General features: G+C 40.0%; 1 protein-coding gene across 4 annotated transcripts in view; it reads left to right on the top strand.

Annotated features, from left to right (window-relative positions):
- ADAMTS20 (ADAM metallopeptidase with thrombospondin type 1 motif 20) overlaps window positions 1-16,517 on the top strand; it is an 83,321-nt gene that overhangs the window by 20,573 nt on the left and 46,231 nt on the right. For 3 of the 4 annotated variants that reach the window (XM_079994020.1, XM_079994019.1, XM_079994021.1), the window contains 9 exons: window positions 2,624-2,789; window positions 7,165-7,424; window positions 8,988-9,071; window positions 9,638-9,762; window positions 10,283-10,323; window positions 10,568-10,673; window positions 11,847-11,993; window positions 12,442-12,583; window positions 14,362-14,466. In XM_079994020.1, coding sequence (XP_079850146.1) covers window positions 2,624-2,789; window positions 7,165-7,424; window positions 8,988-9,071; window positions 9,638-9,762; window positions 10,283-10,323; window positions 10,568-10,673; window positions 11,847-11,993; window positions 12,442-12,583; window positions 14,362-14,466 — 1,176 coding nt within the window. Of the gene's footprint in view, window positions 1-2,623; window positions 2,790-7,164; window positions 7,425-8,987; window positions 9,072-9,637; window positions 9,763-10,282; window positions 10,324-10,567; window positions 10,674-11,846; window positions 11,994-12,441; window positions 12,584-14,361; window positions 14,467-16,517 lie in introns of those variants that run through there. The other variant, XM_079994022.1, reaches the window with a different exon arrangement.

Here is a 16,517-nt window from a genome sequence, read left to right on the forward strand (position 1 = left end):
GTCAGAAGGGTGAAATTGACTGCATCTCCTCTGATGGTCATGAAGATACAACTAAAGTTATGCTGAAAGCAGACAATTCACAATGGCAGTTCCCCAGTTACCCAGCATCAGAAAAGTATTATTCTGTGTACAGTGAGCCAGGTGAAATATATCTCTACTACTTCACTCTGGAAAAAGGCTCAAAGAGAGAAAAAACAGCTGATGTTATTGCTAATTATCTTGTAGATGTCATGAAGATGAAGGGCATTGGTAAGAGCCTTCAGGCCATTGAAAGTGATTATACAAATGCTAACACTGGCTGGGAGCATGTTACCATGCAGTGGGTACAGGTCAAGATTGGTCGCAAGATTGCACCAATGACTTACCCTTGCAACACTTGATCACAACACTTGATGGGAACACCTTATCTAACAACAAGTGGACAGGTAACATTGGCAAGATACTAGACACTTCTACATAACTTGAAATTGAGCTTTCATTCACAAAACTCTCAATTGGAGAGCCTCTTACTTCACTGATTGACAATGTTGTAAAGGATCTATCTACTGATCAAGCATACAGGTATCAGATCACACATGCAATAAGGATAGGAAAACTTCCCACAGATCTGGCCCTTCTTGAAATTGGTTGAATGAGCCATTCAAGGTGGTTAACAACAGCAAACAAGCTTTCTTGCATATGAGTTTCAAAACATGGCCTTAAAGGCAAAACCCTCAACAACTTAAGACTGATACTGGAATACGTGGTTTGCCTGGTTCAACATCAAAGTAAAATATTATTTGGTGGAAGGCCCACACCACATTGTGTTTCAGCTGCTGCAATTTAGCCTGCAAAACCAGACTGTAGTGGATGCTGTTTTGCCAACCATCCAGTGCTCAGCATGGTATGCATTCAGCATAATAATAAATCAGACACTCTTGTGCTCAGGTGACATGAATTCTCACTGACCACAGTTTCTAGAGAAAATGAAAAGGTTCATAAAGCAAAACTATAATACCTTAATACACATTTCAGTGCTGTTATAAAATAAGAACGTAGATCTGTAATTGTACTACTACAGATTTCCAGGCAGGAGTAAATTGTGCAACTGTTTCTAGAATTTTGTGCCTGGTACATCAGAAACATTTTGTTCAGTTTCCAAAAATGCTGTAAATGAGAGCGATTAATTTAATATACATTCTTAGTATACAATAATTGATTTTAAAAGTTAGATATGGCACTCAGATAAAGGCTCTTGTAGATGACTGACGTAACTATCTGCAGTACAGTCACTTGTAAATTAGTAGAATTTGCAACTCACTTATTCTGATGATAATTTAAATTGTTAATTGATGTGTTTAACCCAGATCCCACTAAATATGCAATACTTCTAGAATTGTAAGCTTTGGTCTCTAATTTACATTTATCTTTGCTTTCTTGAAACTACCTACAAGTATAATAATGAAATCCTGGGCATGTCTTCTGGCTGCCATGCATTTGGAAGTTCCTGGACATAGATGGGATTCGTTCATCGAAGAGATTTCCTTCCTCCCCCACCCAAAAAAGAGAAAGCTCAACAACTTTGCAAGCAGAAAAAAAAAAAGCGTTCGACAACTTTTGTGTCTGGATTTTCACTTTTTGAAATATGGCAATCCTATAATAAGTTTGTTGGCATTTATTAGCTCTAGAATTACTACAGTTATCCAAGGAACGGTGGGAGTGAACAAAGGAACCGTAACTGATTGGTCACCATGGTAGGCACAGAAAGTACCATCAAAAGTTGATAGGGCAAACATTTTAATGTGTTGCTGCCACCACGGGGTGTGTGTCTGTGTCTGTGTCTGTGTGCGTGATTGACCAAATGTTATCTAGAATCATCAAAGCAGCTGGGCAAGCCTGGGTTGATTTTGGTCTGATAAATGCACATATCCCTGGAGCTCAGCATGAATTTCCCCCAAAATAGCTCAAAAACATCTCCTTTTTTTATTTAGATTTTGCCCCCCCCCGCCTTTTGTGTCCAGATTTTCACTTTTTGAAATACGCCAACCCTATATTGTTCATTCTGACATACTCCCAGGTAAGTGCATATAGGATTGCAACATCAGTGTTTCAGCATCATCAAAAAGCTTGAAATCCCAGTTTTGCCTGTAAGCTTTAAAGGTAAAGATAAAGGGACCCCTGACCATTAGGACCAGTTGTGACCGACTCTGGGGTTGCGGTGCTCATCTCGCTTTATTGGCCGAGGGAGCCGCCATACAGCTTCCAGGTGATGTGGCCAGCATAACTAAGCCACTTCTGGCGAACCAGAGCAGCGCACAGAAACGCCGTTTACCTTCCCGCCAGAGTGTTACCTATTTATCTACTTGCACTTTGATGTGCTTTCGAACTGCTAGGTTGGCAGGAGCAGGGACTGAGCAACAGGAGCTCACCCTGTTGCGGGGATTCAAACCGCCGACCTTCTGATCTGCAAGTCCTAGGCTCTGTGGTTTAACCCACAGCGCCACCCGCGTCCCTCCTGTAAGGTTTAAGGACCATTAATTCATATAATAAATAATGCAACTGTGATTACTTTTTTAAAGGTATTAACCTACTCACATTTGGGTTGCTGCAGCTTCTCCAGTGACACCTTCTCTTTCGTTTTCAGATGGGCACATTTAAGTCCCATGACGGTGAATACTTTTTGGAACCTTTGATGACAGCAGCTGAAGATGAACAAGAAGATGACCATAATAAACCACATCTAATATATAAACATGAAGAATTTAAGAAAGATTCTTATCAGAATTCCTATAAACCTTGTGAAACTTCAGGTACAACTAAATCTTAAACAGTGATGGACAATATATTTATTATCTTGTTAGAATCACCAGTGGTTTGTTGATATTATCCCATGGTGATATTAGTCTTCATCGAGATATGCTTGTGTTTCTCTGTCATGTTGGTGGTGTTGGGTAAGATGCTGAAAGTCAGATGTGGGGAACCTTTAGCCCTGCAGATGCTGGTCATTGGTCATGCTTACAGGGGCTGATGGGAGTTGTAGTTCAGCAACAACTTAGGGTCAAAGGTTCCCTATACCTGCTGTACATGATTGTTGAAGATGAAGGGTGTATCTAAGTAATAAATTCACATTTAACAGACTTGTTACCACATAGAATTCTAGGAATTGGTATCAGACAGAGAATTATGTTAGAGAGCCTCAGCTTTTTTCACAAAACTGCATTTCCCATTTCCTGTGGAGCAGGGAAAGACGGTTAAACTAGTTGAAGTCTGCAGTGTAGCTGTCCCCTCAGTATCTGTGCTGAAGTGACATGATCTGCTACTGCTGGCATCTAAGAAAGGTTGGCTGGTTAGTAAAATACGGCTGCTCTGATCTGTACTCAAGAGACCTGGCCAGCATTTTCTTCCATGTTCTTTATTAGATGCTCCATCTTAAAGGCTGCAGTGTCCTTTGGTATGATTGGACTAGAACTGTTTTTAAAAATTGTATTGTGTATTTTAGTTCCAGAGGAGAATGGCGCTTGTATGGAGAATACCAAGCAGGGTTTAATTGCAGAATCAGGTTGGATAAAGTTCTTGTTTAGCTTTAGAAATTTAATTGGAAGATGTGAACAGGCCATTTTCTTCCTTCGTTTAGTCTTACATGGCTTCCTTTCATTAAAAGGCTTTGCAGTCTGGAGGTGTGTCGTGACACTTGGCTGATCAGGCATCAAATAATGCCAAAATACTCTCTCCCTCCCCCCACCCCCGCCATGTTTGGTTGGCTACTGAACAGTGTCCATTCCTTTTCCAGGAATTGGACCTAGCATTTCCAGTAATTCCTGTGTAGTGGAAATTCGTATGATTTTCAATTAGATAACTTGGGACTGTTATTAAAAATGGATAAGCGTTTGTTTGCTTTTTGAAGGAAAAGGCTTATGTTTATAAGTTTGGAAAGAGCAAAAATGGTAGATACGTGCTGTTGTTTTAACATATGCTGTCTGAGCAGCATTTCTCTTAACTAGATCACATGTGTTTTTGAGAGTTGGCACCATTGCCAAGTGCTCAGCCTAGGGCTTGCATACAGATTAAGAATATTCTGACAATTGTGAATAATGCAGAATGCCCCTTAAACAGTATTTTGTGAAGTAGGGTGGTAGAGAGAAATGAAGGCAGAATGCTTTAGGATATACTTTAGCCTTTCAATTTTGGTTTGATGAAGCAAGACTGGCAATTTTCTGCAATTCATCATGTGCAGAATTGTTTCTTAATTTGATACATAGGAATTCACTGAACTTGCTGTTCAGTGCATTTTGTTTAAAAAGGCATTTCTTGTATACCGTGATTCCTCTTATGGTTAGGGAAAGAGGCAGCATTGTACCGGGAGTGGAGTTTCTGTGTCCAACATAACTATACGCCAACACTACCTCCCAACATCACCTGCCAATCAGACTTTTCCATTGCTTCCTCAAATTACTTCTCCATTTTTTACTCACCCTGCTGCTAGAAAATGGAAAAATCCAAATCCCACAAAATCACAACTACTGAGTTCAAAATAAAGCATAATAAATTCTGGGAGTTTATGCAGACCTAAGCCTAAGAGGGACGCAGGTGGCGCTGTGGGTTAAAGCCTCAGCGCCTAGGACTTGCCGATCGAAAGGTCGGCGGTTCGAATCCCTGCGGCGGGGTGCGCTCCCGCTGCTCGGTCCCAGCGCCTGCCAACCTAGCAGTTCGAAAGCACCTCCGGGTGCAAGTAGATAAATAGGGACCGCTTACCAGCGGGAAGGTAAACGGCGTTTCCGTGTGCGGCTCTGGCTCGCCAGAGCAGCGATGTCACGCTGGCCACGTGACCCGGAAGTGTCTCCGGACAGCGCTGGCCCCCGGCCTCTTAAGTGAGATGGGCGCACAACCCCAGAGTCTGTCAAGACTGGCCCGTACGGGCAGGGGTACCTTTACCTTTACTTTAAGCCTAAGATTTGGCTTAATGTTGCATCTCCTTTCAGGATCTTGGTTTATCTCTCTCCAAACAAAGCAGGAGTCGTACAAGGGCTTACTAGGGTTTGCAAGGGCTGTGCAGTATGTAGCCTATTGAGATTTTTGGTGGTTATGTCATATTTGTGACTAATCAAACTCAGATTGCATTAAATTAAATCTATGACACCCCCTTCTGTTTGTGGTGTCACTCTTCTCCACCTGCATCAGAGCAACATCTGCTTCTCTATCCTTTACATTTGTCACCCCCTGGTGTCCACCCTGCAGTATAGCTGTTTAAAAAATGATGGCTGCAATCTGATACACATTTACGGTAACTGGAAATCTGTTCCATTGAACTTTGTGGGATTTAGACAGTGCGAGTAGAAATCTATTGGAATTTTTATTGTGTATATAATGGTATCATAGGTGGTCAAGACATATAATACCAGTTTTGCAAAGTGAGTCTTCAGATATAACATGTTCATTCATGGAAAACTAGGTAGGGAAATGTATGTTTAGCAAGAAGATTGTGTCACCTTAGGAAGGTCTGTGTGGTGCAATCCCGTATTTTTGTGTAGATTAGGCAGTGTTATTAGTTCTTCGCTGTTTCATATGAGAGCAACTGTTTCTTCTTATAAGAGTAATTATTTCTTCTTGTGGAGTATTTTCAGCATCTTAATTTCCAAGCCATGTTCATCACTGTGCATTACTGCCATTTCTTTATGAAAGTCTCCCCCCCCCCCATATAGCTAGGTAGGAAGGCAGTTTTATAAGTATGTAATACTTGTAGCTTATTACTTTATAATTCACAGTTTATCAGTCTGCCATTTTTGTGACTCATTCCTGTATTTTGAATTTTGCGTATCTTTAATTTCACTGGCCAGTTGTTTTTCTATCACTGCATCTCAACCATTTTTTTTGTTTGTTCCCTAATGCTGTGATTGATAACTCACATTGTGTATAAATGGGTTGTATCTTCTCAACCTCTTTTTCTGTGAAAAGAAACCTTTTTGCTAAGCCATTGAACTAAGCAGAAAAAGATTCACAGTACATAAAACATTGGTAGTGGGTACAATAGCACCAAGAGGGGTACTCTTGTTAAAGTTTGTTTTGAGGGAAATTGAAACTTGGAAAAAAGAAAGGTGGTAGACAATATTCCATAAGCATTACACACTCGAAGAAGCACACTATGTACTGGATAACAGCCAGCAGTGAAGAGGCCTCTTTAAGGGTTGCTGTCTCCACGCACAGGTGTTGCCATATGGTGTCTGGATTTCTAACCAATGGGTTTTGGAATAACACTTTTGTTCTTATTGTGCATGCGTTATGTAGCAAATGCCAAGTTTCAGAGTTGCTTTATCCACCGAGAACAACAGAAGTAGAGCGTTATAGGAAAGCCTTCAGGCAAACTAGCAAGTTTAGGACACATTTTCTTTTGGTATTCAGCATCCCCATCTTTGTTTGGAATGGGATGAAGAATATGAGCAAGACTGATTCAGGCTTCTTTTTCAGTGCTGGGGATTGTTGGCCTTGTTCCCATGCGTCCTGGATCTTTATAAGGTGCCTGTGGGCAATTATTGACTGGCAGAGAAAGAGCTTGTGTTGCCTAAATAGCCCAAGCTGAAATCTTAGCTATTGAATGTAGTAATGACATTGAATGTAAACAAATTTCTATGCTAGCCTGACTCTGCTTATTGGCATACATAGAGAAGTGAGCATAGATTAGTTTCTGTTCTCTTTTGGGCAGATTGGTAACATTCCAATCTTCTTTTCTATCTGTTCCCTTGTTTGTACAATGGTGCCCAAAGCAAGAAAAGCAAAAAGGGCAGAACTGAGTTCCTGTGCATGCAAAGGGTCCTCTTAACTATGCAAGCAAATCCCATTTCTGTTTTTTATATTAAAAAAACTATCCCCCAAAACAACCTGAAAGAGATAAGGACTGAGCAGTGTGCATGTGAAGCAACAGAGAACTCAGGTGTGAGCCCGCACATGCCAGAATTCGGAGTTAACACCTAAACAAAGGAAGTAACTTGTTTCTTCAGCCTAGCACATAAAGGGCAGAGGGAGGAATTGAAATCCAAACAGACAAAAACTTAGCTTCATTCTTCAAGCCGATTCCCCCACTTTCTGTGTGATCCTTTAAGCTGCAAGGGGACTGCAAGAAATATGTTTAGCATTAGGGTGTTAGCCTTGCAAATTGTATGTGCAATAGTAATTGTTTGTTTTGTTTTGCAGAAGAGCCAAAGAAAAGCACTTTACTATTTCCATATGAGAGCAGCTTAATGAAAGACATCAATGTACTTCAGGAGCACACTGTTGTAGAATATGCTTCTAAAAACCTTTCTGTCAAGAGTGATAGAAACAACCCACATTCCCGGAGGAAACGTTTCCTTTCCTATCCAAGATATGTAGAGGTGATGGTTACGGCTGATGCCAGAATGGTTCAGCACCATGGACGGAACTTGCAACATTATGTATTAACGCTAATGTCAATAGTAAGTAAGCCTATATTATTACAGATGTATTCCAACAGGTACTTGAGGAGAATTAATGTTGTATCCCTGCCAGCCTGCAGGGACCAAAGTAGAGCCCAGACAACTGTTCCTGGCTTCCCTGTCATTGTTTTAAGCAACGTACCATTTAGACTGCAACCTCCAGGATTGTGATCAAAGGCTTTTTGTGTCGTCGTCCCCCAAATGGCAACCTTCCCCTACCTGATGACATGTTGCAGTGTATCTGTGAGCCTATGAGTGCAATTTCCCTGGTCTTCCTCCAGAAGGAGAGTTGGAGAATTAGCCAAACATGCTCCCCAGCTTAAACAGCCTTGTGAGATAGGGGATTTCACAGTTACAGAGCAAAAGATTTGCACCTGCACTCCAGCCTCTTGCTGCCAGGATTCCATAATGCAAACATTTTTAATTTGGAGAAAAATTGACTCACTTTTGCAGGAAGGGGTTATAGAGAGGAAAGAAGTAGGCTTCTGTATACCTCAGGGTTCCCCTGCGTATGCAGAAAAGACCTTGTTTGTGAATGTCCAGTTTTGCTTCCAAGCTGATTGGCATAGGGTCACACATTTTGCTTTTAGAAGGAATGATATGGCTATTCAAGAAAAAAAAAACCATTCATTTGGGCTAGCATAGTAACCTGGCACAAGCCCAGGCAGCTCTTTGGATCCAGGCCCAAATTACTTGGTCGGCTGTATCCAGTGACAAATTCTTTTTGACAGTAAATTTGGTTCTAAAAATGATGTCAGGGGAATGTTGAGCCCCAGATATCCGCAAACAATGCTGTGAATACATATAATGTCAGATTTGCTTCTACTAATCGGTTATGTACAGTACAGGACAATATGGATTAAAATAAACCTATTTCATTTCATTTAATTAAAGAACTTTGGCTTAACTGGGCTGTGGATGAGGTCTACATCTAAGACAGTTATGGAACTTGTGTGTGTGTGTGTGTGTGTGTATAAGCATAGATATGATCTCATAAGAATTATTTTTGCCTTTATTAAATAGAAAAATAGGAACTTAACCCAGTATACAGGCTTATTAAAATACTTGCTGCACCTAGAAAATAACTAGAATTTATGGAAGGGGAGAGATTTGAATACTATGCTAGAGTTTGCCATAATACATGACCTTTTCCTGGTATGGCAAGAATGTACAAGTAGTTTCTCAAGTTTGATGGGTTTATCCCTTTGGAGACAACAGGACAATAAACTAATTTTCATATTACATTTGCCCTAAATAACTGTCTTGCTGATTCTGACTGGGAATTGGCATTCAACTGGCATTTGTTAGTTTCTCTGCTTGTGTATATATTGCAGTTAGAGAAAATGTGACATGAAAATTGGTTCAGACAGTGCAATCCTATGCTTCATTATTCCTAAGTAAGACCCACAGTATTCAGTGGGGTTTGGTGCCTGGAAAATATGGATAGGATTGCATGCTAAATCAAATAGGGCAGAGGAGTTGAATGAATGTTCAATGCAATGTTGGAATCCACTGAATGTACAGTACCATAGAATTTTAATACTCTGGCTTTTATTTATCTAGGTTGCTACAATCTACAAAGATTCAAGTATAGGAAATCAAATAAATATTATGATTGTAAAATTAATTGTAGTTCACAATGAACAGGTAAGAAAATGCATTCATTTCGCCATTCAGAGTAACTTGCTGTAAATTTCAGTTTTAACGTGTACTTTCAGAAGTTAATGCTTTTAAAAGTATTGAAATGAAATGCTTGAAATGAGATTTGCTAGCTGCTCTGCCAAGTATTTTGCACATACATTGCAGGCAGGCAGGCTGGTGCAAATGTTTAGAATTGGGATCTAGCTATTAATACTGATTAACATGGCCAGGCTTATTATTTATCGGGCAGGCTATTGGGTTGTTGATTTTATTTTGATTATATATTTTGTGGTTTTATATTTTGATTTTATTCTGTGAACCGCCCTGAGACCTCGGGGTATAGGGTGGCATATAAATAATAATAAATAATAATAATAATAATAATAATATTTTAATGCTAACCAGGCTCAGCCTTGACTCTGCCAACTAGTCTTTCTGGTCATCTACTTGCTCAAAATTCATACAGATATGTACCATTGAGATATCTTTTCCAGAGCTGGTCTTACATTATAATATAACTGCAATGGATTTAAACTTGCCTTCCTTGTTTTGTCTTGGCAACTTATGCACAGGAAGGACCAGCTATCAGTTTTAACGCAGCTACCACTCTTCGCAACTTCTGTTTATGGCAGCAGACACAAAACATTATGGATGATGCCCATCCTTCTCACCACGATACTGCAGTTCTTATCACTAGGTACAGTATCTGAGAAAACTCATTTTTCGTTACTATCCCTGTTCCATAAAATTACTGCATAGAAGTACCATTGGGCCCTCTTAAGCTTTGTGTGAACAATCAGGATTAAGAAGAAGAGGAGGAGGAATTTGCAAATAAGAGGGGAAGGGATATTGAGAAGGAATGCATAAGCCCCTGATCTGCTTCCAGTTTTCATCTGATTGAGGAGTGGCTGATAATACACCTGTAACCATGTGGGGCATGTTCTTTTGGAATTTAGTGCCATTGATCTTAATAAAAAATATGTATGCATAGGGTCACAACTAGGCGCCTTGATCCCAAGGTGCTGCTTTACTCCAAGTACATCTTTGAGAACCACTCAAATGGGGCACCTGCCCATTAAAACCATTGAAATTTTAATGAAAGAATTCCAATGGGGGGGTGGGGGTGGATTCAGAAAACTATGTATAGGTATCTGGAATATTTTCCCCCTGTTGTTTTTAAGACTGAAATTTTCATAGAAAACCTTTGTTTCTTTAAGGGAAGATATCTGCAGAGCCAGAGAAAAATGTGACACCTTAGGTAAGTTAAAGCAAAAAGATGACCATGCAATTTTTCTGCAAATAAGAAAAAATGTTATTTTAAATTGTAAATGAGTATTTAATGTAATTTATCTTGTTTTGGAACATATTTTGAACCTTTTTAAGCATATGGTTACATGATGATAAATATTTGGATCACAGTCCTAGGCCTGTATTTGTCTGTGAAGACAACACTGCTGCTATATAACCTGTTTCGCATTCAGGTAACAAATTCCATTTTATAGGTTTAGCTGAATTGGGTACAATGTGTGACCCACTGCGTAGCTGTTCCATCAGTGAGGAAAATGGATTAAGTGCTGCATTCACAATAGCACATGAACTTGGACACGTGTAAGTCTGTCTTTTCTACCAAGTAAATCTTGCATTTGCCTTACATAGGGGACACAGTATTTTTATTTTTATTTTGCAGGGAAGCCTCTACATGATTGGCTGAAAAAACATGAGCTTGCAAGGAAGTGCTATAGTTACATACTAATATTTAGCATTCATATAGCAGTTTAGACTCTAAAGTTGGGAGTGTTCATAGTGGTTCATATACAGTATGTTATCTTACTGATTCCCAACAAGAACATCGTAAGATATCTCGTGTCATTACAAGTGGTGTTGCTGAGAATAGCTTTAATCTTGGCCTTCTGACATAACTCAGTATCATATCTTGGCCGCTGTGCTACTCCAGGTTAACATCGAAACCTGGCATACAGTGGTACCACAGGTTACATACACTTCAGGTTACATATGCTTCAGGTTACAGACTCCGCTAACCCAGAAATAGTGCTTCAGGTTAAGAACTTTGCTTCAGGATGAGAACAGAAATCATGCTCTGGCGGCGCGGTGGCAGTGGGAGGCCCCATTAGCTAAAGTGGTGCTTCAGGTTAAGAACAGTTTCAGGTTAAGTACGGACCTCCGGAACGAATTAAGTACTTAACCCGAGGTACCACTGTATTTTGAAATGAATTTAAGTAGCAGACAGCAGTGCTCATCTGACCATTGGTTGCATTGCTGCTGCTTACCAGGAAGTAGAGTGGGAGGGGCAAGGCTAGTGAGACGTAAATGCACTGGTGGGAGCAGTAGAGTGCTTCCGCCAGTGTGTTTGTACTATGCCAATCTTACCATTGCCTCCTCCCCACTTTTACCTCCTGATAAGCAGCAGCAACGTGACTGGCCAGAGGTCAGGTGAGCGCTGCTGCCCCACCATACTGTTGTGTAGGAATCTGCCAGAATATTATTGTGTTGAGACTCGCCTGTGTCTTTTCACTTTCTGCCCCCAAATATGCACAGCTCTTACTCTTCAATATCTTAATTCCCAGTTTCTAAAAACATTGCTGAGATTCAAATTATATATTTCCATAGGTGAGTTGTTAGAAAGGCAAATAACCCCTAAAACACCATTATATTATTCAAGTGCTGTCATAATCAATGAGGCGATGCATCGGTTTAATGTTTGCTCGTATCGTTATTGAAAAGTAAAAGGCTCTTTCTGAATTTGTTTTGTATTTGTATTAGGTTTAATGTTCCCCATGATGATAGCTTTAAATGTAAAGAAGTTGGGATTAAACATCAATACCATGTAATGGCCCCGACTTTAAACTACCATTCAAACCCATGGACTTGGTCAAAATGCAGTGAGAAGTACATTACTGAATTTCTTGAGTAAGTATGGTTCCAGTGCAGCCACCTTCTGCATATGTTTAGCACATGGACATTGTAGTGGTGGGCATTTGTGTGATTTCTCTGTCATGCAGAATTTCAACCTTTAACTTTATTAAAATAGGTGTTAAATGAGGGGCAGGGGGAGAAAGAGAAAAGCTTCAAATAAATTAACATTTTGGGGTTTCCTTACAAAAGGTAAAAACAATTCATCATAGTTTAGAACACAACTATATTACATTTGAACATGTGCTTATTTTGTGTCAGAAAATAGGTTATGCATCAACTCACAAACCCAGAGTTGATTTCTTGTAATAGCACTGCATTAATTTGAATTCTTTAATAGCAGTGCGCCATAGCAAATCAACCCCAGTCCTAAAATTTATTTACAAAGTATGTTTGAGTCAAAATCAATGGGTCGTTTAAGAGAAGTTCTGTTTGTTTATTATAGCACTGGTTATGGGGAATGCCTTCTTGACAAACCAAATGGAAGAATCTATGACTTTCAATCTCAGTTGCCTGGTTCCCTCTATGATGTGAACAAGCAGTGTGAGCTTATGTTTGGACCTGGGTCACAAGTATGTCCTTACATGGTAAGTTACGTAATGCAAAACACAATTTATAATACTTGCATAACACTTCAAAACTTTGCTGAAATTATCTTGAAATCCTGAGAAGATGGTTGAAAATGTTTTTGGCACCCCTCTTTAATTTGTAATTCCTTGTTGCCTTTGCTATCCTTGAAAACACATGTATCCTGCATTTTAGTGCCATACCACAGGATTTCTATTAGCTTTTAATTGTTTCTTTTGTTAGTGACCCAGGTAATGGAGAAGCTAGAAATAAATATTTAACAACATTTAATGAATACTTTTAATGGAAACAAAATACATCAACTCTGTTAACTCAGTAATCAGTAATAAAGGAAGGTTAGCAGGAAGATAAAATAATGATAAAATAAATAAAATAATAAAGTAGCATCTTTAAAAAATGTTGCCAAGGTAGAGGGCAATATTCAGAAGAAGTAAGATATTGCTTGAAATGCAGTATCGAAATAGAGTTTGATAGTAAAGGGGCAGCAAAGCCACAAAAGCTAATCTAAAAGCTAATCCAAAATGTATTTTGTGAATACTTCTTAATCACACTGAGCTAAGAAAGAGACGTATTATCAGATACATAGATTTGTCCCTTCCTTCCTCTTCCCCCTCCTTTGATTCCAAAATGGAATTTAAAGTTTACCTAGTGTAGTTCTTTGGATCTTAGCTCAAGACCAAAAGTTTATAATGTAAGCTTAATTAGTAACAGACCAATCCTACCAGATTGGGGGACTGAGTGGTTACTGTCATATCCAAAATAATAATAAAAAATGGACTCACTTTGCCTGACAGAATGTGGAAGAAGCATATTTCATCCCCTGCTTCTTCTGTTGAAACTCCTGTTGGTCCCACTGGGGAGGGGAAATAAGTATCCCAATCCCAAAGTGGAGTACTTCATTATTTGAGGGCATGTTAGAAATGGGAGGGCTTTGGATTAAATCCATTTACCCTCAGCACATCCCTGATATGCCCATTCTCCCTCCAACCACCATTGGAGCAGAGACAGCTGTTGTGGTTTCTGCAGCTGCAACAAACAGGTGAACCACCTGCTTTGGCCATGGAGAGAAAGATCCCCCAAACTCCTATTCACTTTAGGATAGCCATAGGATTGTACCTTTAGTGGGCTGAGTATCTTCTAACATGACCATTTAGAGATTTCTTAGCCTCACTCACCACAAGATTGTATTTGGCATGCAGATATCTAAGTACAAAATACATGTGGATCATGTTCAAGATAAATGGTCCATGTTTCAAACAGGGCTTTTCACTTTAAAATGTAAACAGAACCACAATCTTTTCTTGGTTGCTCCTTCAAAGTATTTGAAGACACATTTAAGAATGTATGCACACTTCATTTTTAATTCAATATATTTGAATATTGGTGTTCGAACTCAGGACACATGGGTGGTATCTAATGATATAGTTTTGCTAGTGCAAGGACTTCTGGCTATGGAATGGTTCTGGCTCCAGTCCCTTCTCTCCCACAACTGTTCTGAGAGTTCTCACAACCCCCCAGAGCAAATTTTGGGGACGGTGCCTTATGCTAAGGGATCTACTTTGGGATCTACCAAATATCTACCACCCAATATTCTGTAAAACATCCTTCTCCTTAGGTTGCATTCTTCCAGACACCCTTGGGGTTGTTCCCAGTTGACAACTAGGTCTGGCCTGTAGCTTAAAACCAAAACATAGTTTAAGTTGGGGATATTGCATCTATAGATTGATGAAAAATAAGTGTTACTCATGTAACAAAGTAAATCCTGTTTGTTTGGTAGAAACAATGCAAACGTTTGTGGTGCACAAGTGCAGAAGGCATTCATAAGGGTTGCCGTACGCAGCACATGCCTTTGGCCGATGGAACAGAATGTGGCCATGGAATGGTAAGATTTCTTTTCCACGCCTACCATTTCCCTTTCCTTAAATCACTGGCTTTCTGTCCACATCTAGATCTATCCTTATCTTGAAATGTCTTCATGCCCTCCCTTATCTCTCTGCTGTTACATCCTTATATATATATATATATACCAATAATACTGAAAGAAATCAATCTTGATTTTTCATTAGTGGAGTGCACTGCTGGAGGTCTCCTCTGGATGAAAACTGTGATGTAGAAGGCAATTCTGAATTAACAATTCAGAACGAATTATGCTTCCATTGGAGGGGAAAAGTATCTTATTTCCTGCTGTAATCCATTTTTCCACTAGAAGGCAGCCATTAAACCCATCAGCAGTTTAGATGCAGTGCAAAGCAATCTGGCCTAGTGTTTCCCTGTACCCAGTCCAGACAATGGTAGAGGCATGTAACATAAGAGTCCTTACACTGGGTAATCAGACCAAAGACCTATTTCGTCCAGCATCTTCTTTCTCACAGTGGCCAACCAGGTGCCAATGGGAAGCCCACAATAGCCCTCTCATTCTGTTGTTGTCCCAGTGAATGAATGTCTCTGAACACCAGTAGCCTTTGGTATGTGGAGGCATCAACTAGATTTCAGAGACATCCTATTCCTATAGCATCCTGAAGGTAGTCTACAGCCCTCACGAGTGGCAGTCGTTAGTAGCGTTATATTCCAGGGACAAGTACAGTGGTACCTTGGGTTACATACACTTCAGGTTACATACGCTTCAGGTTACACACTCCGCTAACCCAGAAATAGTGCTTCAGGTTAAGAACTTTGCTTCAGGATAAGAACAGAAATCGGGCTCCGGCGGCGTGACGACAGCAGGAGGCCCCATTAGCTGAAGTGGTGCTTCAGGTTAAGAACAGTTTCAGGTTAAGAACGGACCTCCGGAACGAATTAAGTACTTAACCCTAGGTACCACTGTACAGGGGCTAATCTCCAGCTGATCTCCTCAGCAACAAAAATGGTTGGAGTGACTGTGGAAATATTTTCTCTAAGCTCAGGCTGTCCCTATATCTTGCTGTGTTCTGAGGTGCATGGCTAGAATAGAGGGATGGTTTCTCTAAGGAGTTGCGGCAGTTGGCAGAGTGGGAAAGCAATTGCTGTGTTAAAGCCACTGACCTAATCGCCAAGGGGGGAAATCCCATTGCCCTTTCCTTGTATCCAGAACAGACAGTGGCTGATTTATGACTGGAATTTACTGTGGGAAGTACATAGTTGTTCTCACAGTAGTTAACATTTCATAAAGTATTTTCCTGTGAAATACACTAAACAAACCTAAAATCGGGGTACCCTGTAGCAAAAGGCATTATTATCACAGCTTTAATTATCAGTGGAGATGGCTCTTCTTAACCTTTAATTTGGACTCCTATCTTTGCATTTGTGCTCATGGATTACAAGTCTTGCGTGCATTGCTTGATATATAAATATTAAAATAAGTATATCTGAAGCACTGCTAGGTTGAAGAAAAACTGCATGACACGAACATCTGGGATAGGTCTGGTGTGTAATTTTTCTACTGTGACTTCATTTTGTTCCTTCTTTAGAGATGCTGCACAGCATAAAAAAACTGATACATCTTTATTGAATAAGCTGTTAAATCCCAGATGTTAACATGGGCTTATTCCAGTTCTATGGAAGTGGCCATATTAGTACAACATTTCTAGGTTTAACTTCAAACATTCCAGAATTGTCTTTCCAGGCAAATATAAAACTAGCTCCACTTTTATTTCATGTGCTACACAGTTCCCTCTCAGGTATCATGCCATATTATCCTGTCCACTCTCTTAAGATCTTAAGGTGAGGCCTATTGGTTTCTACAGCAGGCGCTGTAACTTTCTAAAGGTTTGACTTTACCCCCAATAGCACACTCTTGCATTGCCTCTCAAGACAACTTGATGCCAACAACCAAGAGTTGAAACAAGTTTGTCTGGAGTAAAGGGGGAATATTCTCAGTGGCTGCAGCTAGACTATTAGTTGGGGCCATACCAGTTGTAGTCCAGCTATAGCTGGAGGTCGTCATGTTGGCACCCC

Source organism: Podarcis cretensis (genome assembly GCF_951804945.1).
Source record: "Podarcis cretensis genome assembly, chromosome: 10".
Classification (NCBI taxonomy): domain Eukaryota; kingdom Metazoa; phylum Chordata; class Lepidosauria; order Squamata; family Lacertidae; genus Podarcis; species Podarcis cretensis.